Source organism: Helianthus annuus, chromosome 12 (genome assembly GCF_002127325.2).
Source record: "Helianthus annuus cultivar XRQ/B chromosome 12, HanXRQr2.0-SUNRISE, whole genome shotgun sequence".
NCBI lineage: Eukaryota > Viridiplantae > Streptophyta > Magnoliopsida > Asterales > Asteraceae > Helianthus > Helianthus annuus.
Window position 1 is genome coordinate 29841745 of NC_035444.2, and position 27603 is coordinate 29869347.

Sequence of the window (27603 nt, forward strand, 5' to 3'; positions counted from 1 at the left end):
TTGCTAGCGGTCAACGACGAATAGTTGAGATTATTAAAATTTAATATTTCTTTCTTTAGTTCAACTTTTCCCCAGTTTTGTTGGTGTGAATTTTGATGACTTTATTTCTATTTTATAATTTTAAGAGGTTTATCCCATGAAATTTAATGTTATTAGAGGTTTGTCCCATGAAATTCAATGTTATTAATGATAATTTATGAATTTATCATGTATGTCAATCAAAACTATCAAGAGTAGATTAAAAATAATAAGTATATACAAATAATAAATTATATCGTTTTTATTAATCAACCCGTGTAACACACGGGGCCATAACCTAGTAATAGATATTTTTTAATGAACGTAGGCGAATAATTTATTATTTTTTTAAAATCCAATTGAAGGTTTTATATCTAGCAAGAAATTTAAAACGAAAACTAAACTCTTCATCCCACCTTCACTTCACTTGTTATGAATTTCTCTTCCTTATTTAGACCAACCGTTGGCGCCCCCACAACCTCTCAACGATTTAACACTCGACACATCGCCCCAGGGGCCAGGACTGACAAAGGGATGGCGCCAACCATGCTTTTGTGAATGTCTTAATGGGTGTTGCACCACAATTTTCTTTTTATTTTTCCTTAATTGTTAGCTTAACTATAACGGGTTGTTTAAAGAACGAGCTAGTTGTTCAAGCCCCACTCTACGTGTCAGTGTCATCCGTGGTGGATCCAGAATTTTTTTTCCAATGGGGTCCATTTTTTCGGTGTCCAAAATTTTCATAACAAAATATTAAAATTTTTGGGTCGGTCCTCGTTCGGTTCGGGTCAGACCAAGGTTTGAATTAAATTAAAAAGAAAAACAGAAAAAACGGGCTATACAAAAATTGAACCCATGAACTCTTGTTGGTAAAGACGGGGTTTTACCACTACACCAGCTTTCTTTTTCTTCCTATGATGTCCACCTAATTATATTTATGGGGTTCTTATAAAATTTAATATACCGTATCTGCTAATTTTTTAAAAAACATTGGTGTCCGAGGACCATGACCCGTTCAATGTGGGTCCGCCCCTGAGTGTCCTGACCCTTTAACTAGCCCATCTGGGAAAAAACCCCGTGTGGGAATCGAACCCAAGACCTATCTGGGAAAAAAAACCCCCTGTGGGAATCGAACCCAGAACCTAATGATCCCTAAGCTTTTTCCCACCCGCAAAATGCCACTAGGCTATAATGCCTAAGGTTTGATTTGTTGATTTGAAAATGTTCTATTGGTGTAGCTTGATGTGTATTTCTGGAAATGTTTTTCTTTTTTACTGTAAATGTTTTTTTTAGCAAATGTTTGTAAGACGGTGTTAAAAAATATTTGTTTGAAAGACGGTGCTCATCAAGTTTAAGACGGTGTTCATCAAGTTTAAGATAGTGTTCAAAATATTTGCTTTAATAAATATTTGAAAATGCTTTTATATTGAAAGACGGTGCTCATCAAGTTTAAGACGGTGATCAAAATATTTGCTTTAATAAATATTTGAAAATGTTTTTATGGTAGTAGTGCAAGTTTAACAACTGTATTATTAATATCTAAAGATACAAAGAACATGATTACACAACAAAATCCAAAAGCCGATATTAGTTATATTTAACTAAAATCCCAATTGACAAAATTACAGAACAAAATTCAAAAGTCCCCAACTAGAAGTACTTGCGATGATGCTTAGCCGATCGGACTAGTTTAAAAATTAAACTGCATATTGAAACATCTTTAATTAGTAGATAGGGGACACATTCAACACATAATCGCTTTTTAACATAAAATCCCTAGAAGTGCATAAAACTTGCACATAGTGCTCATTACATATAGCCCGGAAGAGAAAAAGATTGTTATGTAGTTACATAAATGCCTTATATATTGCACTTAAATCAATATGTACGAATACTTATACGATTCCCGTGGTTCTCTACTTAAAACTTTATTACGTTTCATATTCGACACCATCATCAAAGCTAAGGGGTCTAGTTGTAGCAATGAGAAACCTAAGGGTAGCACTTTATAAGAGTAAATTACAACAGGTGTCGTTTACGTTTGTATCAAATTACAACCGGTGTCCTTTAACTAAAGAAATTACAGGCTCTGTCCTTTATGTTACCAATTTTTAGCATGTTATGTCCTTTAGCCCTAACCTAGTTAATTTCTTTGGTTAAGTCTTACTATATGCCTCTTACATGAAGACAACATGGTCAGTTCTTTTGATTGGTTTGATAAGAAAACAAAGATCAATTCCAAAATATCGTTCTATTGTGAACAGGTTATGAAAAGATAAGACTACTCATTATTTAAATATTTTACTTTGATTTTATAATTCCAATTCCAAACCATGCATTATATTTTTGTTTGGATTGACCGAAAAATAGAGCGGTCGGCTGAAAAAATGGAGGGGATATAAGAGATTTATTTATTTCGTTTCTTAATATATAATTGAGATGAAAAGACCATGTTGCCCTCATGTGAGAGGCACATAGTAAGACTTAATCGAAAAAACTTAATTAGGTTAAGTCTAAAGGACATAACATGTTAAAAACTGGTAACATAAAGGACAGAGCCTGTAATTTCTTTAGTTAAAGGACACCAGTTGTAATTTGATGCAAACGTAAAGGACACCGGTTGTAATTTACTCACTTTATAAAGTTATCTAAAATCTCATTGGTCACAACAAAATTAAAAGTGTAACATTGGCTTGAAGTGTGCTGTACACTTGTATTAATTCTATCTCCTATGGCCAGTACCCTTACATAGTTTTCATCCAAAAACACAAAGAAAGTAAACCATGGGAAGAAAGCTTGATGCACTCCTTGGCCGGAAGTTCAAGACCTCCAAACTCGAAGCCACACTCAACCTTGCCATCTCCCGCCTCTCCCTCCTCAAAAACCACCGCAGTGCTCGGTTCACAATCGCACTTTCCGACCTCGTTCAACTCCTCCGCCTTAACCATCATCAACAAGCGCTCCTTCGGGTATTCTCTTTCTCTCTCTCTTTCGCTCGTTATATACATATACATATATACACACACGCTTTACTGACTAAATGGACAAAAGCGACCGAAACTTGAGACTGACAAAAACAGTTGCAAGTTTGAGAATAGTCGTAAAGTTAGCGACTAAACAAAATAGTTGCAAAATTAGCTAACATAACAAAAGGGTTACAAGTTAGCGACCAAAAGAATATCGGTCCCTATTTACCGACTGAAATAAATTTTGTTAACAAAAGGTCACTAATTTTAAAAATTCATTAAAAATAATTTGGCCACACATATAGTAGCCAGGGGAGGATCTTAGTTAGGACCAAGGGGACCCCTCTCCCCACGTCTTTTTGCTTCGAAGTGTAAATTTTGCCAAAAATTTTATATATATTAAGTCTGGCCCCCCTATTTTTCTTTTAAAACTTTCGCCCCCTTATTTAAAAGTTTAAGATCCATAACTGATAGTAGCATATATAGCGACCGGATGAAATGGTCACAAACCTAGCCACCGAAAATCAGGGGCGGTTCTTAGAAGAGCCATGGCAGGGCCATGGCCCGGGCAAGTTTTTCGGGCGTAGTGTTAATTTTCCGCATTTCGATCGAAATTTTTTATATATACTATGTTTGGCCCGGGCTTGTCCGGGCTTTTTTAGTGACCGTGTCTTTCGGCCCTGACATGTTCAACGGGCAAGATCCGCCACTGCCGAAAATGATTTGTTGCTAATAAATTTTGTCATGAATAATTTCTTTCTCAAAAAGGTTTGGTCGCTAAAAGTCATGTCAAAAAAACATATTGGTCGTGTGACAGATTTTTATGGTAAAAATATTTCGGTCACAAAAGTCATTTGTGACACTCAAACATGGCGTATGTTAAAGGGAATACACGTGACAGGTGGAGCAAGTGATGAAGGATGAGAACATGTTAGAAGTGTATGATATGATAAATTGCTATTGTCATCTCCTCAAACAAAAGATTGGCCTCATAGAAAAATCAAAGTACGCACCTTTTTTCTTTTATCTATAACTTCTCATGAAATGGAATTTAATCAGATCCATGATTTATGAATTGTTTTGGGTGCTAGCGCTACTATACTTACACCAACAGATTTCATCATACGGGACATATGTCTTTGTCAATACTCAGTAGTGTGCGTTGTCAGCTCAGTCACTTATGTGTCAAACTAACCATCATATTATATAGTACATGTATGATTTAGCAAAACACTAACTCATACAACCCATATAAACATGATGGTCCATATGATGTGTCATTGTAACACATCATACGATCATATTATATATTATATGTATGATTTAGCAAAACACTAACTCATACAACCCATTTAAACATGATGGGCCATATGATGTGTCATTGTAACACATCGTAACACATCATACGACCCTGCACAATCATTTTTCGCCAATGTACGACATTTATGAAACCTCTATGGTGTTCTATAGATAGTGTGCCAGTGGTGTTTCTTTAGCTCAAACCATTGTTTTTCTGGTTCTTTCCACAGGGTTTGTCCAGAAGAACTGAAAGAGGCAGTATCAGGCCTATTATACGCGGCTCCAAGATGTGGCGAGTTCCCGGAGCTCCGAGAGATTCGAGCAATCCTGACCGCTCGTTTTAGGAACGAATTCAGTGCCATCGAGTCAAAGGTAAAAATATATAATAATGGATTAGGATCAAATACAAAGGATCCTAATTGTAAGAAGGGTACAAAGGCTCATAAAAAAACCCACTACAAAAAAAAAATATATATTTAAACATCCACCACCACCAAAAACCTAAACCCCCACCCCCTCCCCCATCACCCACCCCAATATTTTTTTTTTTTTTTTTTTTTGCTGAGGGGGTGGGGGTTTAGGTTTTTGGGTGGTGGTGGGGGTGGGTGTTTATTTTTTTTAGTTTTTTTTTTTTGGGGGGGGGGGGTAGGTTTTTTGGGGTTTTTTTTGGTGAGGTATAGTTTTTTTTTTGTTTTTCTTTGCCGGGGGTTTGGGGGGGGGGAGGTTTAGGTTTTTGGGTAGTGGTGGGGTGGGTGTTTAGGTTTTGGATGGTGATATAGTGGGTTTAATTTTAGGTTATTGGACACTTGTCACTCTATAAATCCTTCTTACACTTCTTAAAATTAGGAGCTTTTGTAGAATAACTTGACCCAATGATGATATATTCATGTTTTCACCAGATTTAGTTGTGTTATTTTGATGGTGTGTTGCATGATGTTAGATGATACAAAAACTGTCGGCAAAGCAGCCAGGTTTGGAGATTAGGATGAAGGTGCTTGAAGGAATTGCTAGAGAGAATGGCATTGTTTTGTTACTCGAGAAATTTGATTCAAGCGATCTGGATAGTCCCGGTTCGCAACCTGAGTTAGCCGGGTAGGTCTAAGTTCCGGCATCAAACAAAACCCAAGGCAGGTTTATGTTAGTCGGTTAGGTCAGTGAAGTGTCGGAAAATGCTCATGGTGTGTGTGTGTTGCAGCGTATTAGTAGAGGTGGCAAGACGGACGGGTAGATTATACCTGTTCAATTCATAAACGAGTCGAAACAGGTAGGGTGGGTTGGATTGAGTTAACTTACTCAAACAGTTTTTTATATATAATTTTGAACTTTTTTCTAAATAAGAAGTGTGTTAGTTATAGTTGCAAAAAAAAAAAATAAATAAATAAAATAAAATCATGGCTACACTAATATAAGCTTTTAAATATAACGGTTTGGAGGTTGTAACACTAGAAGCGGGTGACTTTGAACCACTTTTAACCCTTTTAGACTTTGACGATTTGATGAATGTTGTCTAAACAAGTTGACGCAACCCGCGCGTTACGGCGGGAAGAAAATTATAGAAGTTTCTATGATATGTGAAAATTGTAGCGATTAAAATTGGGTTTATAATTTGTATGTTTTTGCGTAAAATATATATTAACAACATCCTATATGCATAAAAAACTATTAAGTGTAATAGCCATTATTCATTTAAAAGTCTAAAAGTGGCTCATTTTCTAAATTTAAGATTATTTGAACGTTATGTTAAAAGTTTGGTAGAAAAAGGGCTCATAGAAGATTAAAAGTTTTGGTAAAAAAAAAGGAGTCACAGAAGAATAAGAAATGGAAAGTGCAATTCAAATGCTATTTAAAAACAGTTTGAGATTTAAGAAGTTTACTTTGGTATGCCAAGATGCCAAGCATCATTCGAAAACGGTTAGTATCTAAGATATAGTTTAGAAATTGATTAGATCACTGAGATTCAAGTGATGAAATTGGTGGTCTTTAAGGTCGCTACCTATGGGCGTGTATGACATGAAAGTTGTAATCCATCATGTGAGCAACCAACCTTGGGTGGTTTTTAGATAAGGGAGACGATCAACTAAACACAACCAATTGACTGTTTCCCTCATCTAGTAATACTTAGAATTTAAATTAAATAGGGTGACATGTATGTTCACTTAAATTTTGATTATTCAATGTTGGGGACACACGGCCCCATCACCTCGACACATGGCTTCACCAAACACTTGACAACACACGCTACATTTCTTACACACGTACGCAGTCACTTTTCATTCTATATTTCTTCTATCTTAAACTAACATGCACAAAATTTAGAGAGAGACAGAAAGGATATCACCACCTACAGAGACCGGAAGAGATGGAGAAAAACCTTGAAAAGGCCAGACATGGTGTCCGGCTAACACCCCATTTCGGCCTGTTATTACATCTCGTCAGCCTATAAGTTCGAAGATGAAGACGTCCCTGGTTCACGTTGACAACGGTGGTAACGTTGGCTATTTTACGACGACAACGGTGATGATTAAAAGCCACAGATGACGGAGATGAAGACTTAAGGTAAACCATCGGTGTCTACAGAGGTACGTTGTCACGGATCCGGAGAAAAACAAATTCCGGTGAGATCGCCGCTGTGTCAATAGAGGAAAGGAATGTGAAGGCAACAAAGAAGAAGCGAGAGAATTAAATAAGAAAACGGCTTAAAAAATATGGTACCGTTGTCACCCATCGTGTTGTTTCTGGTTCAAAGATCATGTTGTGTGAACACCTTGATAAGATTCTTATATAATCGGATGATTTGTGTTATTGTGTAAATCTTAGATGATTGAATGATGTAAAACTCAAACCGAGAATGATCCGGTATATAAATGATGGCTGCCATATATAGGGTTTGTAACCCAGCCGTAGCATTGCATCATTTATGGATGTTATAATGAAAGACGTGTTTCTTAGGAAGGCTGTAATGCGGTACGTCGGTACAATGGGGTACGTCGGTTAAAAATATAAGAAATCAACCGTTGCCTTTTGGATTGAATAAAATAAAGAAAAACATTTATGTGTGTTGGGATGCCGCCAATTCTTCTTTGTGGTCAAAAGATGCGTCGGTTATTTATTCGGTTGTCTCAAGTTAGTTTTTGTAGGTATATATAATATAATATAATAATGTGTAGTAGTTTAGGTATATCCAATTTTGACTGTGTAGTGCAAGCAGTGGTTGTAGAAAATTTGCTTTCTTCTAACTGTGCTTCTAATCTTAATTGTTGTCATCAGTTATTTTTTTTTAATTTTTTTTTTCAATTCAATACTATACGGGGCAAATTACTTAAGGATATCAGGTAGATAGACAACAAACTACGCCGCTATCCCCTTCTAAAATGGTTTCCAAACCACCCTAAGCTAACAAATCAACATCCTTCATGGATATGAATAGTTTCAACAAGATTTTATTCTTAGACAAAAATCCATTTTGTGATCTATTTCATTATTCCATGACCGGAATAGGGAAGAATACACCTTACACCATGATTTTGAATTAGAATAAAGATTTCAAGAAATGACAAATTTATTCACTCTGTCTAAGTATATTTGAAAAAACATTACATGAATGAATTTCACAAAGCATGATCTTGGAAAATGAAGGTGCAGTGATATGTCTTGAACATGAAATCGATCCTCCAACAGATGAGGAAGTAACTGATTGTGTTCTTATGAAACTATGTTATCAAGATACCCACCATGCCCTTCGAGCGGATCTTATGAAGCACATTACAAACACCCGCATTCTCCGTCTAGATGGCTAGTTTTAACATAGCATTGTATATTATTTTCATGTTTTTTTTAGTATTGTACTTTCGTTTGAACTAATGATTTGTAACCTTTTTTTAAGTACATGGTTTTTATATTTTTAATAATTATTTTTATATTGTTTTAAAATTATTACAAAAGAATTGTATTGGTTTAGGTTTATGTTGCCAAGATACCCACCATACCCTTCGAGCGGATCTTATGAAGCACATTGCAAACACCCGCATTCTCCGTCTAGATGGCTAGTTTTAACATAGCATTGTATATTATTTTTATGTTTTTTTTTCTAGTATTGTACTTTCGTTTAAACTAATGATTTGTAATCTTTTTTTAAGTCCATGGTTTTTATATTTTTAATAATTTTTTTTATATTGTTTTAAAATTATTACAAAAGAATATATATCCATGGAACCCATTAAGTCTAACCAACTCTCAAATCAATATCCATCATTGGATTTGGCTGAAGATTAAATCTCAGCCACTTAAACTAATAAAAATAACCTCTCTAATGGCAGTTCAAAGAAGTTTCCTGGGCCTCCACATTTTCCTGCCCATGCTCTCCTCAAATCATGTGGTTTCAGGCGGTTTCCGTCCTCCCCACCCACGTTTCCCGTTTTCTCCTCCCCAACCGCCCCAGGTCACCCACTATAAATCCTCCCCTACCCAGCATCATCAAGGCCTCGCTCTTTCCTATTTTGCATCTGTTATCAACGGTTTCTCTATTTCTCTGGAACCCCTTCCACACGTCGCGGCTCTCTATGTAACACCTCGTGTTTTCGAAAGTCAAAGTCAAAGTCAAGATTGAAGTCAAAGGAAGAAAAGATCGCTAATTGCGATCTATCACTCTTTGCTCAACTACTGTTTTGACTTCTTTGACTGTAGTTAGTCTATTTTATGTTTACGTTAGTTGTATGTTAAGTATTTGATTAAAATCGAAGTAATCGAATGTTTATCACTACGAAACACTTTACGACTGTGAATCAAAGGAAGTAACAATGCGATAAAGTCAAATAATCAGTAATCGAACTAATCTAATCATCATCGAACTGGAAACTCGAATTATGCAACTTGGGTGTTATTATAAGTGTGTGTGTGCCTTATGTGTTACTTGTGCATGTTTACTTTATGTTATGTGTGGTAATCAATCGAAATTCGAATCGCAATCGAAACTTAATCGAACTCAATCGAAATCGAATTATGATAATCAGTGGAGAAAGGATAGCGCAAGATATGAATAGTTGGGATTAAAAGTAATTTGAATAAGGAAACTCTATCGTACTCGCATCGTCCTCAATCGAAATTGAAATCTCAAAAATCGTCGCACCGAACACTCGAATCAGGCAGCTGAACGATCAGGCTACCAGCTGATCGAACAGCCAGCCGATCGGACTGCTGTCCAATCGGACAGGCTGTCCGATCGTGCTGCCTGACCGATCGGCCAGCCTTTACCTCTTTTGGCATCTTACAAATACCCCTGTCATTGTCAAACTTTCTACCTTTGGAAACCTCTGTCCGACTAGCACGCTCAGCTCATCTTTTCTTAGATTTCTCTCGATTCCGGTAAGATTTCGTCCAAAATCTTGTACTTTCTTGATCTACATGCACTCCTACACCTTTCTATCATTCAAATCTTGACTTTTAACCGTGAAATCATCAAGATTCAAGTGTTCTAGGATGATGTCATCATGGTGTTCTTGAAGAACTTCATGTTTTGGCCTCAATCCACCAAAAATAACTTGGATCTAGCCAATTTCCACATAAACAAACAAAGATCTTTTATAGATCTAAACATATACACGGTGAAAAGGATTAAAAGATGGTTTTCCAACTTTCTTTCAACTCTTTTACACTCAATGCCTTCAAAACCGATAGAAACGGAGCTTGTGCCGACTTGCAAATCATTCCGGTGGTTGCATGGCTCAAGATCCGGATTCTACCCATGATGTTCACCGATTTCGGGTTAAACGCTAAACTCTGTCTCGAACCGTTCGCTAATTGGATTTGGGTGATTCCTGTCCGATGAGGAGAACCAAGTAAAGACGAGTTTTCTATGGTTCGACTCGTTGTCAAAATACCTCGATATAACGACAAACAACCAAAACAACCAAGTGTTAGACGAACAGGCTGACCAGGTTAGGGCACTGACCGATCGGACTGCTGTCCGAATGGACAGCCAGCCGATCGGACAGTCAGCCGATCGACTGGCCAGCCGATCGACTGGCCAGCCGATCGGCTAGCACATGGTCCCACACTTAACCAATTTATTTTGAAGTTGAGTATGGAACGAACTGATGTTAGATCGGACTACCGTCCGATTGGATTACTCTTCGGATCATGAGATACTATACTTCAACACTTAATCGATTTTTCAACATGTTCGACGCACTAGGAGTGCCACCCGATCGAACAGCCGTCCGATCAGGTAACACCCTGCTGAGAACTTGTTTTGCTGAGGTACCTAGCCGATCGGGTTGCCGGCCGATCGAACGACCGTCCGATCGACCTACCTGAAAGGTAAAGATACTTCAATGTTTTCAAATACTGCAACAAAAACTTCAAAAGTCAAACCATCATACACAAACACATCTTACTCAAAGGAAGAAACAATCCACTCGAACAGTCATCCGATCGGCCTACCGACCGATCGGACAGCTCTCCGAGCGGACTGTCAACCGAACAGTCAGCCGACCGATCGGACTACCGTCCGATCGACCAGCTGTCCGACCCTCCAACACTTGTTTCCGTTTTACGCGTTGCTTATCGTTATGCTATCGAACTATTCAGGCTAACCCTACTCTCAAGCGCTCCCTTCAATCCATCAACCGCTGTGAGTATACTCGAAACCTTTTTGGTTTAGCACTTTTGGGTGTTACATACGCTACTTATTCTAAATCACAATCGAACACACTACGCAATTACTTTAAACGCTAACCATTACCGCATGTATTACGTGACTAAATGAATGCTTGTTGTTATGTTTACACGTGGAATGTTGTCTACCTGCCTTAACGATGATAGTACTATAGTTTGGACTCAGCACCCGTTCACACGGGGGTTGTTAAGGACAATTACTTGCATGGATTACGGTGGTAATTATGTATTGCGAACTGCCTCGGGCAGTTAACCCGCAGTCATTGGTATCGATAGATCCATGTCGATAATTAACGTGCTTCGTTTTCCTCTGTGTACGTGCTGGTTATGCGTAAACTATTTCGAACTCTATTATGCTATTATCAAACTTGTATGCTCACCTTTACATTTTATGTATTGACTTTATTTTAACGTATGTGACAGGTGTTTAAGATGCTTATCTGCTAGGAAAGCGAGGCTAGAATAAAGCTCTAGAGCCCAACAAATAGTTGTCTGTAGTGGTCAAATTATGGGTCTCTAGAAGCAGATAAATAATTGCTGTATTTAAAATCTGAGTTGTCGGAACAAAAATATTTGCCTAGATTTTATCTGTAATAATTTGTTTACTGTTTGAGATACGGTATGAGACGTGTTATTTAAATTGAATAGTAATGATAATTGTTATGAAAACTTCTGGACAATCTGTTTCGCTCAGTGCCATGCCCCGATGATTCCGCCATCGGTTGGGGTGTGACACTCTATGCAATACATACACAAATCAACCTTCTCTGATCTCTTATGGTTTCTCCCCCACTGCAATTGAAGAAGAATTTGTGAACCACATCATCACAGAGCATATTTGAGGTTCGTCTTAGGGGTTTTCCCCTTAATTCGCATCTTCTTTATTACTAAAGCCATCAGATTGTTCATCTTCTCAAACCAATATCATATTGTGATCTGGATTTGCAATGAATTTTTTACTAATTCTACTTTCCGTTTACAGGAGAAGAGATTCCAATGTACCACAATTAGACTGGTGAGTACAAACCGTCCTTATAGTGAAAAAACTGTCTATTTTGAAAAGCAGCCACAAAAATTAAAGGGTTAAATCATTAATGAATTTTTCATTTATTTTAATTTATTTATATGAAAGTATGATTTTGTGGCCAAATGCATGGTTTGTTTTTTTAGTAACTCCATAGAATCTTGATCCCAAAAATGATTTAATTGTCACTTTGATATCTTTTGGTACCCTGCAGATTTGAGTGTCAAAAAACTAGCAAAATGCATGTATGGTGCAAAAGAGAACTCAGATGGCAACTTCTTGTCTTCATTTGTAATTGATATACGGTACCTATCGCCCTCTTTATGCCTTCATTTTTATATATTTTTTGTTAGTCAAAAAGAAGAAGTCTATAAATTATTAAAAAGTAGTGTTAAAAAGGGCAATGTTTAAATAATAACAAAACATAACGCCCTCTTGTGCGGAGGTCCTTCCAGCACACCATCAAAGCCTCCCATGATCAGAAGAGAGACATGTAGTCCCCATTATCCTAATATCTCCCTAACATATCATTAACGATTTCCAATTTTGCACCAATTGACGATTTAAGGAGCTAAGGAAGGCTTATGAAGTTCGTGCCTTGACAAAAGGATATAAGCAAAAGTTTGACCAACTTCCAAGGGCATTAGCCATTATAAGCAATAAAAAGAAAGGCCTGTTAAGATTTGCTAAACCTCGGATTATGACACATCATTAACGGTTTTCAATTTTCTTTAGAATGCAAAGAAAAAAATACTTTATGACATGAAAATTCCCGTCCACTGGACGTGTATAGAACTAGAAGCATTGTATTGGAATTAGATTACAATAGCAAAAACACAAATTAAACTAAAACCTATATTTATATATGTTTGTAATTATAATGTACCAATCTGTTGTTATTAAAAGCCATGATTTAATAAGGTTTCTGACTACCTGTGTTTGCAGGAAGGAATGGGTTGGTTATTAATATATAGAATATAACTGAAACAACTTGAAACGAAAATATGAATGTTGAAGATAGAAAATAAGTGTATTACATTATTGTAATAAGATGAAATTGCAAATCATATGTGATGAAATAGTTAACTCGAGATAGCCACATACATAAAGAAAGTACCATGACGTATAGTTTGGATCTCTATAGTGGGATCACGGGTTGTTCATACACAACGGGATTACAAACAGTAGTTATTAAGCATTGTATATCTAGAGTTGTGACGGATTTATTTACGAGACTAACATGATACGTGGATGGAACATATGAAGAATTTAGAAAGCACAGTTGAGAGAGTAAAGGAGTTGCTGAAAGCAAGGATAAAAAGGAAGACGGACACACTTGAGAGCAAAGGGTTTAGAGGGTTGTAAGCTATAACATTCTGCTTTATATATTTGATTAATTTAAGTGTTGACTGCAAACTTTGTAAAACAAAAGGTTTCATAAACATTTATACCTTTTTCTCTCTCCTTTTGTGTACACATTGCCATTATCATTTTACATTTAGAAACCAAACCCCACCTTAATATCATATTTAACATGGATCTTTTCATTTAAAAAAACAAGGAAGTGTAGTCATGAGATTATGACAATGAGAATAACCCGTCCACCGGACGAGTATTAAACTAGTTGTATTGGCTTAGGTTAATTACTCAAAAAATGGTTGTGGAATGAGTGCAGTGAAAATGATAGATACCCATCTTTTGGGATGGAAAAGGCAGGATGAAAAACATATGAGGTGGTGCTGATGTGAAGGAAAGAGGGTTGTATGATAGGTTGAGATGATAACTCATGTATACCTTCTTAATTCACCCAAAAATTTTACAAGCTTGAGCTCACATTTGGCTTAATAATGCTAACAAATTAACTAGTATCAATAGCTCATAAGTTTTTGACCCATTACACCCCTAGGAAATCTTGTTAAATTAATTAGAGGTTAAATATTTTTTTTTATGTTTTGGTTCACTAAAATACCAAAAAGATATTCTTGTTTAGTTATCTTCCAAATAACTATCAATTAACATTTACCACATTCTAGAAGTTTAGTGGTATCAAGATGCGTACTTAGGAGTGTCCACTCTTATGAGGTTGAGAGTTCAAATAATCAAGTCCCATAGTGAACGACGATGTAGATTCAGTAAGATATGGTGTATATGTTTGCTATTCTAAAAATTATCTATTAGTACTATTACAATTGTTTTCCATAGAGTTTCTTTCTTTCTTTCTTTTCTTTTTTTTTTTTTTTTTTTTTTTGAGAAATAGTGTTGGTTTGAAAATCACATTTAACAAAGTTAGTTGGACCAAAATGAAAAAAAAAAAGGAAAACTGGATCCAGAGGAGAAAAATAAATTATTTGGACTAAAGTGATAATTTGAAATAAACCTCATGACTAAAATGACAATTTACTCCTTTTCTTTATTTATCTTTTCAGTTATTTATTTATTTTGATTGTAGTGTAACAAGTTTTGAAAGTAAAAAAGTATTTGGTAACAAGTTTTGAAATTGTATTGTAAGAAAAATGGTCATTTCTGGCGATTTCGTTGAATACCAAGTCGCTTTCCGAGCAGGTGCAATGGTTACAGGACAAGGTTAGTGTGTGTGTATATTTATACACACACGGAAGGGTTAAAATGAGAACTAGGTTGAGTTGTGAGAGCTCAAGAACTTTTTGATATTAAGGTTTTTTGAATAAAAATTTTGACGAATTTTTTTATGTAACTTTTTCAATTTTTTTTATTGTATACGACTTCTTACGTCGCTGTAAAACAAATTTACTCCCGCCGTAACGTTCTGAAGCGGATGACGTCATCAGCCATTAGCACCAGTGTAAATCAAATTTACATGTCGAATATAAGTCAGCTCGTCAATTTTTAATTTCTTTTTTCACAGATGTGTTAGTTATAGATGTTGATCTATGTTTGTGCAAAATTTGGTTGAAAAATCGCACGGGAAGTAGGAGTTCTCGCGGTTCTCACAACTTAGATGAGTTCTCATAGGAAATGAACCTATATATATTTTGTGGAGTTATTAATTTGTTACGAATTTTATGTTTTCTTTTGCAGGTTTACTCCATAAGAGATGCTGCTGCTAACAACTTAAAACGCCTTGCAGAGGAATTCGGTCCAGATTGGGCTATGCAGCACATTGTCCCCCAGGTTAGGCTCTCATGGTTTAGATTTAAATGTTTATAATTATTAAAAAAATTACAAAAGTAGTCATTTTTATGAGTGTGTTATTTAGTATTTTAGTCATTTAATATGTGTAATTTATGTTATTGTTTTATGGTAGGTCTTGGATATGATAAAAAAACCCGTATGACGGTTCTTCGTGCTATTTCGTTATTGGCACATGTTATGGGCTCAGAAATCACCTGTTCTAAATTGCTTTCTGTAGTCGTTACCGCATCTAAAGACAGGTAACAACATTTGTTTTTTTTTTTCTTTCAATTTATCTGTGTTTTTTATGTGCGGTATTTTTATTTTAGAGTGCCGAATATATCAAGTTTAATGTTGCAAAGGTCTTGCAATCGTTTATTCCTTTAGTTGACCAGTCGGTAAGTATCATTTTCTTGTATGTTATATTGATCTTTGGTTTTCTTTGTTATGCAATCTTACTAGAAATTGAAATTTCGACCCATTTGCTCATAAATGGGTTATATTTCTATCTCAAACGTGTCAAATATAAAAATAGCTAAAAGAGGGAAAACAGCCGAAAAGTTGAAAAATTTTCAATGTTTACTTTAATGCATACATTTACCGCCTTCCCTTATCAAGTTTGCGAGTTTCCCAATATAGAAAGTTGGCATTCAAGTAGCTATTTTCTTAATCAAAACAATGCATATTGCATTAATAATACATGATACAAAGATATTGAAAAGAGAAAATCACTAAGGAAATATATACTCATAAAGCCCTTTTGTAGGCGTTATGCGATACGTGTCGTGTCACGTCACACAGAGGATTTATAGAGCGTTATATCACTAGATCCCGTACTCATAAAGCCCCTACCTCATCATTACTCAATTAATATAACCCCTTCAATTATACATACATATGTATGTATATATATGTGTGTGAGTGAGGGAAATGTTTGCAAATCCTTCACGCCGCTATGAACATAGCGCTGGAAAAGAGGGTTTTTGTCATGTAACTTTTGGTCACAAAACAGTAGCAATTTCTCTGTTGTCACCATTTCGCTACCGAAAATGCCGTGACAAAAACACCCGTGTCAATTGCCCTAATGCCACCAAATAGCCACCATTTTTATATTTTGCTACCTTACTTTTGGCACCACAAAATTGGTCAAAATTATTTGCCACCGCTTCTTGTTTGCTACGGTCCACCTTGTTTGCTACCGATTTGCCACCATTTAACCACCATGTTTGCTACCGATTTGCCACCATTTAACCACCATTTTCATTGAAAAGTTTGCTACGGTCCACCTTATTTGCTACCGATTTGCCACCATTTAACCACCACCTTTTAGCGAGCTTGTTGAATTATTTGCTACCATTTTGTGATTGCTTGAATAGTAGTTTTTTATTCAGCTTGATTTTTCATTTTTCCCTGCTTTTTTCATAAAAAATACATAATCAATAAAATTACAAAATTATATAAAAAGTCTAATAAGATCACAAAAACCCAAAATTATATAAAACATATGTGTATCAAAAGTGTATAAAACATTCTAATAGAAATACCAGCTAAAACATCAAATAACTAAAAAAATCCTAATAAGATAAACATCGAAACATTCAAAACCAAGTGTTTGTAGCCTATCTTCAAATTGTACTTGTTAACATAGCTTCAATTTGTGACATCGTATGAGCATAGCATCTTTATCCACTTATCTTTTTCTTTTTCAGCCAACAACCCGGCAATAATTCCATTTAGCCTTTCTTTTTCTTCATCATTTTCCTTAACGAGATCCTTGATAACTAAGTTCAACTTTTCAATCAACAAAACAACCAATGAATTAATTCAAAGAATCCAGAATTAATTAAAACTAATAACGGGTCAAGTTGGTTGCAAAGATAACAATATCCAATTGTAAGCTACAATTCAAGTGCTAGAAGTTAAATGGATATTGTCTCACCATAGAAAAAATATGAATACAAAAAGACTCGCTGGTCTTATCTACTACCAACATAGAAAAGAAACAAGAATTGTATAAATGGATATTGTCTCACCATAGTAACCATAGTAGCTAATAGTCTAACTCATGATGCAAATTTGCACTCAGACTCAAGTATTAAACATCTGAATTGCCACAACTGTATACAAAAACCAAAAATCATTTTTATAAACAATGTTATAAAACTTCTATATATTCAAAATCCAAAAAAAAATATATATGCTATATTTGTTGTACCAAAAGCTATGAATTTTGTCTTGATGGTCACATGAGAGCAAAGACCCCATTACTTTAGTGCTGGTGATTTCATGTTGCTACACCTGCAGAGAACTAGACCTCACTTTCCACAATGTATTCAGCTTCACCTAAACACAATAACACTATTCAAGAATAGAATGGGTTGTGGTGATTGCTTTAAAATCAAGTGTGTACGTGAACGAAAATAGTGTCATCATGGTTCTACATAGGTGTGTAAACAAGCCGGGCCAGGCCTGAGTAAAACCCAAAGCTCGGCTCAGCTTGAGCTATTTTGGGTACAATCTCAAATAAGCTAAAAGCTCAGCTTGAGCTCGCTTTAATATCGCTTAAACAAGTCAAATCTTGGCTCGAGCTTGGCTCACCAATGTTATTAGTTTAAATCATACGAGCCTAAGTCAAAACCGACTTGCGCTTTTTAGGATTGGGTTATAATCATCGTTATCATTTCATTATAATATATATAATTCTATCTTTCAAATCACTCACTCCCAAGATATACCTATGTTATACGCGCGTATAAGATGTGCTATACACCCGTATAATAGGGGGTATAACAAGTATATAGGAGGTACTTTTAGCCAAATCCGTTGTTAAACGATAGATAATAGATTAATCGCATTCAAAAGCTATAAAGTATAAACTAGTGTTTAACCCCTGCGTTGCGGGTGCGGGGGTCGTAAAACTATACTAAGTAGTAAGTAAGAAAACGACGACCAAAATCGAGAAAAATCGTAAAACAAAAATGCGAACTTATACGTAGGTAAAAACAATCATGAACATATAAAGATGATCCACAAAATTGTTTGCTTATTGCTGAAGTCCAACGGTTGCCTAAGTGAAGAATTGCAGCAACAACACGGAATATAGCCTCTTGTCCAACAAAAGTAGTTTATGCAAAACTATTATTTAGAAAATAAAAAGGTGACAATTTTGTGAGCACCTGTTCATCAGAGAGCTGATTCCAACAACATCCATAGCTTTCTTTGTAGCAAGATACTATTTAGACTCGTCAACTCCATTCAGTTCATAAAAGTTTGATTGATTAAGGTAATGAATCTTTCTTGGATTTTCAACTTTGTACTTTTCAGACTACTGTAATGTGATTATTAAGTTGGATCTCAACAAATATACCAAAACGGCTATCACAATACCACATTATTTAAACAAGTTAATCAACTGAAAAGAAGATTCATTGTTATTTAACTATTTGGTAGGTTGGAGCTATTGGTACCTTGAGTTATTGTTTCTGTCTTTGCATTACCAAATGCTTCTAGAACCGGATTAGACTGCAAAATAGAATATTTGTGAAATAAAGACAGACTTTCATCATTTTTTCGTTTTTTGATGAGTAGTTATTTGAATGAACAGTTGTGAGATTGGGTTTCTATTAAAATTTTTGGTAAAATTTTTTTGAGCAAATTTCATTTAATTATGTCACCCAGTTTTAACCGTTTATGAAAAAATTCACAACAATGTAACATTATGAAACTTTCTTACTATGTAGTTTTCACCCTATTTTGTGTGTAAGGTAAAAATATATAAAGAACAATATTGCATACTTCTAAGACTTGTTGTTCCACACTTCGTTTTCCCTCGGATGAATCTGAAGGGCCATAAATGCAAGATACTGCATAAGATTCTTTGTGCTTTCAATTTTACCAGCTCCACTTTCTCCACTAACAAGAATTGATTGGCTTATTTCTTCGTTGACCATCTGCCTGTATCAGACAAATTCTTGTTTAGTAGTGACTAAATGGACCTTATGAATTGAAAAGTAAGTAATTTATATAGAATGCCTATAAGCAGTATGTGCAAGAGCATAAGGATGTGGGCTCAGTTCCCCAAAAGCTGCGTTTATGTATTTTGAAATCACATCGTTGGCATACAGATGAGGTAATCTTTTGAAAGGATTGACAGCGATTAAAAACAATGTCGGTACACCTCACGGGTTTCTGCATGGGACGGGTTTCGGATCGCAACGGGTTTTGGGCCGACATGAGTTTCCGCACGAGACGAGTTTCGCTACCGTTTCGACGTGAACCGTTTCGACGCGTACCGTTTCGATGCATACCGTTTCGACGCGAACCGTTCGACCCGTACCTTAGTCTATCATTATTGACTCGTTAATGTCACTAATCTGTAATTATTGACTCGAACGATAATCGAACCATTTTGACCCTTACCGTTTGGACCGGTACTGTTTCGAATCGAACCGTTTCGACCCATATCTCATGACTTCTTGTGAAGCATCAGCAATACCTTATGTCAATAATTACAGTAAGTTCCGACATAATATTAAGCCAACATTAATGAGCCCATCCATGACCATATCGTCGAGCAGCTTATTTTCTTTCTAAACTGGCCACTTTAGTCCATATAAGAGATGACCAGATAGGCAAAAAAACATCATAGCAGAATAAAAACAAAAATTTCACATACAAAAATAAAAACAAAAGTTTCAGTTCTATGTTTTTTTTTTAAAAAGAAAAACATTTTTTAACTAACCCGCCCCGTTCTGACCCGAACCCGTTTTGACCTATGACCCGACCCGACCCATTTGCCAGGTCTACTTGTAACCATAGAACCTTGCCATACTCAACCTCTATCCTTAACTCTACCACTGGATAAAAGGTATTCTTAACAAACATCCCTATATGCTAATATGTCTTTTTGGGTACTAATTCAAATGTATGAATGTGTTGTAGTTACAGCACTGTCATAGGCTTATGAATATAGGGAACATACAATACATCTAATACCACCCAGAAGGATCTATCATAATTTGTGGGCGGGCAACAAATAAACCCTCAAAAAACAAAGAAAAGCTCCAATTATGAAAAAAATGAAAATGAAAAAGAAAAATTATTAGCTCCAAATAACGATAAGTGGATGGATGCATGTGTGATGTGTCCGCATTGTACAAGAATGTCGGAAATCTAAATGCTTAATATAGATCTAAACCCTAACAAACTACAAACCTCAATTCTTAACCCAAATCCCCTTAAATCAATTCCATAAACACAAAGATCTACCTGAAAGGTGAAGTTGGTTCTGCAAGAGTCTTGGTTCTTCGATCAGATCAAACGTATGGGAGTAGAGTTTTTTGAATGGCTAGACTCAGGGGAGCGGGTGAGAAGAGGGATTAGAATTTTGGGAGGGTAGTTATTTGGTTGGAACCTAATTCTAATTAATTTATTTTGAAGCGCCCAAATCCACTAAAAAATTACCTGTCTATTTGAATTTTCATGTTGTCACCGATAATATGGTCACAATTAACAAATTCCTTTTCTATTTTTCATGCTTTTGCGTATTTTCCCACAAATTGCCACCGAAAATAAAAAAGTGGCAAAAATTGCAACCACTTTGCTACCATATCATGATAAATACACTTATTTTCATTTTCGTGGCAAATCGGTGGCTAAATTTGCTACCATTTTTTTGGTAGCAAATTTTGGTCACAATTGCCCAATTTTCTAGTAGCAAAAAACTACCCCATCGCGTCGCCTGTAATGGTGAGGCGGGCGCTATAGCTCAAAAATCCCCCCCCCCCACCCAGCGCCCAACTACGTATACGACCTAACATGGTCATTTTCTAGAATGTGATGTCTATATGGTGGATGTTAGAACAATTTCTCGCATATAGCTGTGGGACATCTGAATATTTGGCCGCATATTCATTGTTAATCGTGTATCAGTCTTTATTTTTTCAATAGTACGAAAAAACATACTAGAAACAAATACTATGTGAATTAAATTTGAGTATTGTACCCTAAAAACCCCTTTGTAGTAAAGATATATCGCATATTTCATGACTATAAATATCTACATAGTAAACAAATACTATGTGAATTAAATATTATGATGATACACGAACCAAATTTACATATCTACATTTTCAACTTGAGTAGTAAAGATAGATCGCATATTTCATGACTATAAATGTGAAATTTTGTGAGATGACTATAGAGGTATAACACAAGTTTGCATATGATACAGGTGGTAGAGAAAGGCATTAGGCCATGCCTGGTTGAGCTGGCGGAGGACCCAGATGTTGATGTTCGTCATTTTGCAAATCAAGCTCTTCAATCGATCGATCAAGTCATGACGTCTAGCTAATTCTATTGTATATCTATTGCCTCTAGTATTAATGAATGCTGTAAAATGTCGATATATATTCATTTTAAATTTTGAAACTAGACTATGGCATGGGTGGGTTTGTGAATTGGGTAACATTTAAGAAATTTGAATCTTTTACGCAGTTTGGTTTAAAAACGGAAATTAAACGTGCCTGGTTTCTTGGTACGAGTATCTGTATTTTCAAGTTAGCTAGTGGGATTTCTTCTGCTATGCGGCGGGCTTTCGATCAGTGGCGGACTCAGGATTTTTTTTCATTGGGGTCTATTTTTTTGTCTTAGAATTTTTCACAACCAAACATTAAAATTTTCGGGTCGGTCATTGTAGTCGGGTCGGGGCTAGGAAATAATGTAGAAGCATTTAGTGGACATTAAACCACTACATTATTAATAACCATTTTTAATAATCAAGTTATCAAATTGTGATGATTAATAAATTGCTTGAAATCAATAGCTACCTAAACAACACAACTACTTCGCATAACTTCAAAATTTTGTTTAAGCTTTTTTTTTTTGAACGCCACTATGGGTATGTATGGCAAAACTAGCTGGTGGCTGGTAGCTGAAAGCTGAAAGCTGGTAGCTGGTGGCTGGAAGCTAGTAGCTGTAGCTGGTAGCTAGTAGCTGTAGCTTTTTAGATATATTTGGTGTTTGGTAGAGTAGCTGGAGCTTTTAATAAAATGTATAAAATTACCAAAATGGACATAACTAAAAATTTAGAAAGCTGGTGCATTAAAAAGTTTCTTATTTTGAGAGGTTAAAATAGTCATTTTTCCCTAAAAGCTTGTAGCTCCTTCTAAACGCTACTAGTAGTAGCGTTCAACCAAAAGCTTCAAGCTCCGAACCTAAAAGTTTAAAGCTCCTTTAAACAAACAAGACTTTTTATTAAATAGGAGCTTTTTCTTAAAAGCTTAAAGCTAGAAGCTCCTAAAAGCTACATGCCAAACATACCCTATATGTTGAAAGTCTTATTTAATCAAATGTGAAATAAAATCATTCGGAGACATTAAATTTATCATTTTAAAAAAGTAAATTAGAGGATCAATGGGTGGTTGTGGTGTTTTAACACTACTTTAATTTTGATTGAAAAAATAAACTAAAAAGCAAGAGATGTGAGACTTGATCTTAAGACCTGCCTGTTGAAACACAAGGAGATTTACCATCATACCATCTTTGCTTTTAATACTATGTTGTCCAACTAATTTGTTTTATGGGGTCCTTAAAACATTTAACATACCGGTTCTACTATTTTTTAAAAAAATATTGGGGTCCGCGGACCCCGACCCATATCATGTGGGTCCGCCCCTGCTTCTGATTAGTATCCGTTCAGCTCATTATAGTGTTGGTACGATTTCGTCACTTGGTAATCGGTATAGCAATCAACATGTGTGTTATATCGATCAGGAGCCATCAAATTGAATATGGGTATTGATTCCTACGTTGCTCTAATGGTATCGACTCGGTTTGTCACAGACCCAACACTTGACATAGCTTACTATCCTAAAAAAATGTGGTCATTTTTTAGTTTGAGTATCTCTTTAATGTAGTGCACTGGAATCTATGAACCACATAACGCAAATCTTCATATTTTACGAATCAAATACGATTCTCACTGCTTGATTAGCCTGTATTTATGTTCACGTTGGTAATTACATAAATCTAAATTAAATATATTCGGTATTTTTTTGGGTCATATTTTGAAATATAATAAGATACATAATTAAATATTTTGGTCATATTGTGTCTTGTTTTTGGTCATATTGAGTCTTGTTTTTTGTGACTAAATATTTTGTAGTTAACTTAAGGTAGATAATTAAAAGAAGCTATAATTCTTATATAATATATGAAAATGTATAAGAATTAGAACGAAGTTCTAAATACGTTTGTATATATATATGAAAAGTCTTTCATGTACTTGTATTGTATTCTAATAATGGTGTGTACATCCTCCATGAAGGTCAAACGAACAAACAACAGACAGCGAACGGATGTCCATCTGTAGTTCTCTGCCACGGATGCTACTTACATCCGTTGGTGCCCAATTACGAGCGTTCTTAAAGAGACGAATCAAACACAAATACATTACTCTATTTATAATATTAGTCCATTGATTTGATACTACAAAGATACTAGTTATTGTACTCCACCAGGAAAGACATATAACACAAAGATGGTAAATATATATAACACAAAGTTTTATTAGTCTCATATATGATTATAGTTACATATAAATAATCTTATGTGTTAATTACATATAAGTAAACTAGCCATATAACTACCCAACTAACCATGTATCTTTCGTACAACCGGTGAATACACTCTTCCTTTATCATTATTTTTGGTTCCCTTATTATTGTTATTATTATACCTTCTCCTACCGGACTTCTTGCCGCGACGACTAGTCACCGCACCGCTAGGTATGAAAACTCCGGTTCCACCACCACCGTTAGCCCACAAGCTCTCCATCCAACTAGGGACCGGATACCTCTCGGGGTCAGACCAACTATAGTAGTTCTTAGTCTCTGGTCTCCACCCAACACCACCATAAGCCACTGGCATCCGCCTATATTCCGCAACACCATTCAAACGCACACTTTTGTCATCATCATCTTCATCCGTAAGCATCAATATTTGTCGACTGAGTTCTTGGTAAAACGCGTTATCATCCGCATCAACCACACTTGAAGAATTTTGAAATGAATCCATTTTTGTGTTGAGTTGCAAGAAAGAATGAAATATTGATGGTTAATTGGGGAGCATATGTGCATATGTATATATATAGTCTTAGTGAATGTGAATAATTGGTTTGGATACGGTCAACGGGGAGTGGGTGGGTTGCATGGAAGGTGGGATGTAGGTAAAGTTAAGTTTCCAATTGGAGCCAAATTCATTGACGAGTAATATGTTGACTTACACAAGTCAATAAAATAAAAGTTGGTTTAACCAAATTACAAGTCCGCAAGTCTTATCACGACCATAAAGTTGTGGTGATTATTAAGGCACGATGCTAATCTTTGAAAGATATTATTCTATATTTTATTCATAATTCAATGCTAGACGTGTCTTTTATTCTAGTTATTTTGTTAAATTTCAAATCAATTTGATATTATATTTGAAGTCAGTCAATATTTGAAACCAGGCATGTTGACGCGTCTTTTTTTTTTTTTTAATGTGTTGTAAAATACATGCATCTATCCTATCTAAATTGTATATTTTTTTTATAGTTTTAGAGTCGTTTTTGTATGTTTTTAGTTTCTATTTGATTTGTTTATGTATTTGCAGGTCCCAGTGCATTAACAGAGCAGACACGGGTTTAAAAGACCAAGAGACGAGAAATCAAGAGCAAGGAATGAAGTGTAGGAACTGTTTGTGTATAAAATAAAACACAATGTACTAGAGGCTGAGGGTTGTGTTTAACATCATGCCCTTAAAACAAATTCCAAGTCTCACAAGAGAACTCGTTTCGTTTTCCAGGGTACAACAACCCAAGCACCGTGTACTACCCGGATTGGCACGAGGACCCAAATAGCAACCTTGAAACAAGAAGCAAAAGAAGCAAAAGGTTGGAGAGAATTTTATGCATGTGCTGTTGGTAATTCTGGTTTCCCTTTTACTAGTCTCACATGGTATTTATACTGCAGGTTGAGATGAAACAGAAAAGTTAAATTAATAGAGAGAATTACACCGCATTAAACGTCTTCAATGCACTTGAATTCGTCATTTAATTCTCAGTTAAGGTGCCTTGACTCGTATGTTTCAAGTGCTGATTCGAAACTGCTCTGTTACTGAAGTATGGGAATCTTCTGTGAGTCACGCGCGCGCAAGTTTACAGGTATGCACCACCCTGGTGCGCACAGTGTACCTATACAAGCGCGCCACACAGTCTCGCCATATTGGCTCACTTTCGTACGCCAAGCGCACCACCTGGGCGCTCTTTGGAAGTCGTACGCCCTGATCAGGACACTGCCTAGTCATGCGCTACTCGCGCATACCCGCGCACGCCAAGTCATCATGCGCCACCTGGTCCTTGTAACCTATGTACTAGACCATGCACTAGCGGTAACAAAATACAAAGACGGCTCTCAAGCGGCTCGCGAAGTGCAAAGTGCGTCATCAAAACGCCACATTGTGCCCATGCCACGCGCGTGTGCGAGTGCGAATGCAAGTTTAAACACCCTTCGCGAGTACACGAGTGTGTTTTTCCATGGAACAATAAGGAAGGAGTGTCCCCACTTCAATAGCACATTAAGTTTAATCTCTCCTCCTACATGGGAGAAGGTGTCACTTTCCCATTCCACTTCAATATTTCAGCAATGCTAGATAGAAAGGGTAATCTTAGTTCCGTTTTGGACGTGGTTTTGCTCCTTGCGAAACTCTTCCCACTTAAAGTGAAAATTCTGAAGATGTAAGGGGTAGGTGAGTCGCGAGAGAGGGTGAATGCCACCTCGCGATGCGCCGGGTGATGTTTGTGTTTGACTAGAACTCATCCGCATTTGACCGACTATTTTAGCTCTATTATTTTTGTCCCGTGTCGTGAGAGGGAGAAGAGGATTCCTCGCGACACGCCTACAAGCAATTCGACACCATATATGATGCTTTCACTATTTAAACACGTTTCTAGCCATCAGGTCATATTCCTTCACAATTTTACAAACCAGAGAAGATTATTGGAGCATTCAAGAGCTAGAGAAGGTGCTAGGATCGTGAATTGCAGATAAAGCTTGAATTTTTGAAGTTTGCAACCCGTAGGTTTTACTTTTTCAGTTTTTTCTTTAATTTCTTTTTCATGAACAAGATGTTATCCTTTTTTTAACTATGTTTTGCTTCTGTAATCATGTTTAGAGGCTAAGGTTTCATAGCTGCCTAGAGTTTGATGAACTATTGACTTGTTTTTTACTTTTGGTTTGACTTTTATCCATGTTTTGTGTTTGAAGTAAAGTAGTTTTGAATTGATACTAAATTTAATCATGTATGCGACTGTTTGCTGAGTTTATTTGATTGGTTTGCATTATTGATGTGTTTGTAAAAAAGAAATTCATCATAATCACATTAAAATCATTGGTTAATTCGTTAATCTGACCAACTTGCGTCTTAACCCTATTATTAGAAATGATATAGGTAATTAATCAGCTAAAATCATTACACATAAGCGTGCTTCCAATCCCATTGAATAGAGAAATGATTTGGGATTGATAGGGTTTGTCTAGTCGTTGTTTGGTAGTTGTAGACACTCAAGAGCGCAGGGTATTTCTATTTATTCGCGTCTAGGTGATTCTAGGTTTTTGGTTTATCAATGTAAAACTAGGTTTACATCTACAAGTTTGTTAAAGTCTTTGTTTTTCAAGTCTATAAGTGTGTGATTCGGTATCTTTAGTTAGACTCGTTTCTATCTAACACTTCATTCACTTTCTAATTGTATGTTATAGATCGATTCTTAGGCTTGTGCGTGTCAGTCACATCCATAGTGTCTAATTACTATAGCATTTGCCATCTTTAACAAGAGGTTCGTCTATCTACAATCAGAAAATGTGGTAATTGTCAAATTAGACGGTCATTGCATGTCATTAGGGATTCATGTCTATATGGATCGTTCATCATCACTTGTCATATTCTCAGTTATTATTTGCTCTTGTATTCATCTTAGTTCTCATTAGTTAATTTAGGTTATTAGTTAATTAATATCAAACAAAAATCTAAATCAACTTTAGGCTAGTAATTCAGTTTAGGTCAAGTTTTAGAATTTGCTAATTAGAGTCCCTAGGTTCGATACTCGGTCTTGCCTTTTATACTATTTCACGTCTGGTACACTTTTCGTTTGTATGTAGTTTTAGGTAATTTTATCTTTTAAACGTGGTCTGAAATTAAGTACACATTCATACACATCACTTTTATTTCAGTTGTTTTGTTAGAATATATTATTTCAAATCAATTTGATATTATATGTAAGGTCGGTCAATATTAGAAACCAGACACATTATAAACAGTAACCTACTAATAATGACTTTCATTGATGTCTCGATTGTTGGTGATCATTGGTGGATAAAGCGAAATAAGAAAAAAAAGCCAATTTTTAATAGGTGTTGCTTCGTTGATAATCATTGACAG

General features: G+C 35.8%; 2 protein-coding genes and 2 long non-coding RNA genes across 5 annotated transcripts; 3 read left to right on the forward strand and 1 right to left on the reverse strand.

Annotated features, from left to right (window-relative positions):
* Positions 1-2602: 2602 nt before the first annotated feature.
* Positions 2603-7235, forward strand: LOC110894509 (IST1 homolog). Its single transcript, XM_022141735.2, has 5 exons — positions 2603-2987; positions 3886-3989; positions 4514-4655; positions 5224-5375; positions 6600-7235. The coding sequence occupies exons 1-5, from the start codon at positions 2802-2804 to the stop codon at positions 6724-6726; spliced, it is 711 nt and encodes a 236-aa protein (XP_021997427.2). The 5' UTR covers positions 2603-2801; the 3' UTR covers positions 6727-7235.
* Positions 7236-11696: 4461 nt separating this feature from the next.
* LOC118484841 lies at positions 11697-12312 on the forward strand. The gene is made up of 3 exons (XR_004874652.1): positions 11697-11798; positions 11938-11970; positions 12194-12312. It is a non-coding gene; the product is annotated as an uncharacterized LOC118484841 (long non-coding RNA).
* A 2958-nt stretch (positions 12313-15270) lies between these two features.
* LOC110892654 (serine/threonine-protein phosphatase 2A 65 kDa regulatory subunit A beta isoform-like) lies at positions 15271-21481 on the forward strand. Its single transcript, XM_022139805.2, has 3 exons — positions 15271-15389; positions 15461-15527; positions 21362-21481. Exons 1-3 carry the CDS (start codon positions 15289-15291, stop codon positions 21479-21481), a joined length of 288 nt encoding a protein of 95 aa, XP_021995497.2. The 5' UTR covers positions 15271-15288.
* On the reverse strand, positions 16662-20544 carry LOC110894511. Of its 2 annotated transcripts, XR_002566367.2 has the most exons (7): positions 20398-20544; positions 18925-19083; positions 18597-18651; positions 18306-18457; positions 17345-17472; positions 17163-17246; positions 16662-16920 (listed from the first exon to the last, which is right to left on the reverse strand). It is a non-coding gene; the product is annotated as an uncharacterized LOC110894511 (long non-coding RNA). The 2 variants fall into 2 exon arrangements; XR_002566366.2 differs by lacking the exon at positions 18306-18457 and having other exon boundaries at positions 20398-20539.
* Positions 21482-27603: the final 6122 nt, after the last annotated feature.

What these genes read in the sequence shown, in the direction of transcription:
- LOC110894509 (XM_022141735.2), top strand. Translation starts at nt 2,802, where the DNA reads ATGGGAAGAAAGCTTGATGCACTCCTTGGCCGGAAGTTCAAGACCTCC. An exon ending in ATCAACAAGCGCTCCTTCGG is followed by an intron (nt 2,988 to 3,885) that starts GTATTCTCTTTC and finishes TACACGTGACAG; the next exon opens with GTGGAGCAAGTGATGAAGGA. An exon ending in TCAGTGCCATCGAGTCAAAG is followed by an intron (nt 4,656 to 5,223) that starts GTAAAAATATAT and finishes GCATGATGTTAG; the next exon opens with ATGATACAAAAACTGTCGGC.
- LOC110892654 (XM_022139805.2), top strand. Translation starts at nt 15,289, where the DNA reads ATGACGGTTCTTCGTGCTATTTCGTTATTGGCACATGTTATGGGCTCA. An exon ending in GTTACCGCATCTAAAGACAG is followed by an intron (nt 15,390 to 15,460) that starts GTAACAACATTT and finishes TTTATTTTAGAG; the next exon opens with TGCCGAATATATCAAGTTTA. An exon ending in TTCCTTTAGTTGACCAGTCG is followed by an intron (nt 15,528 to 21,361) that starts GTAAGTATCATT and finishes CATATGATACAG; the next exon opens with GTGGTAGAGAAAGGCATTAG.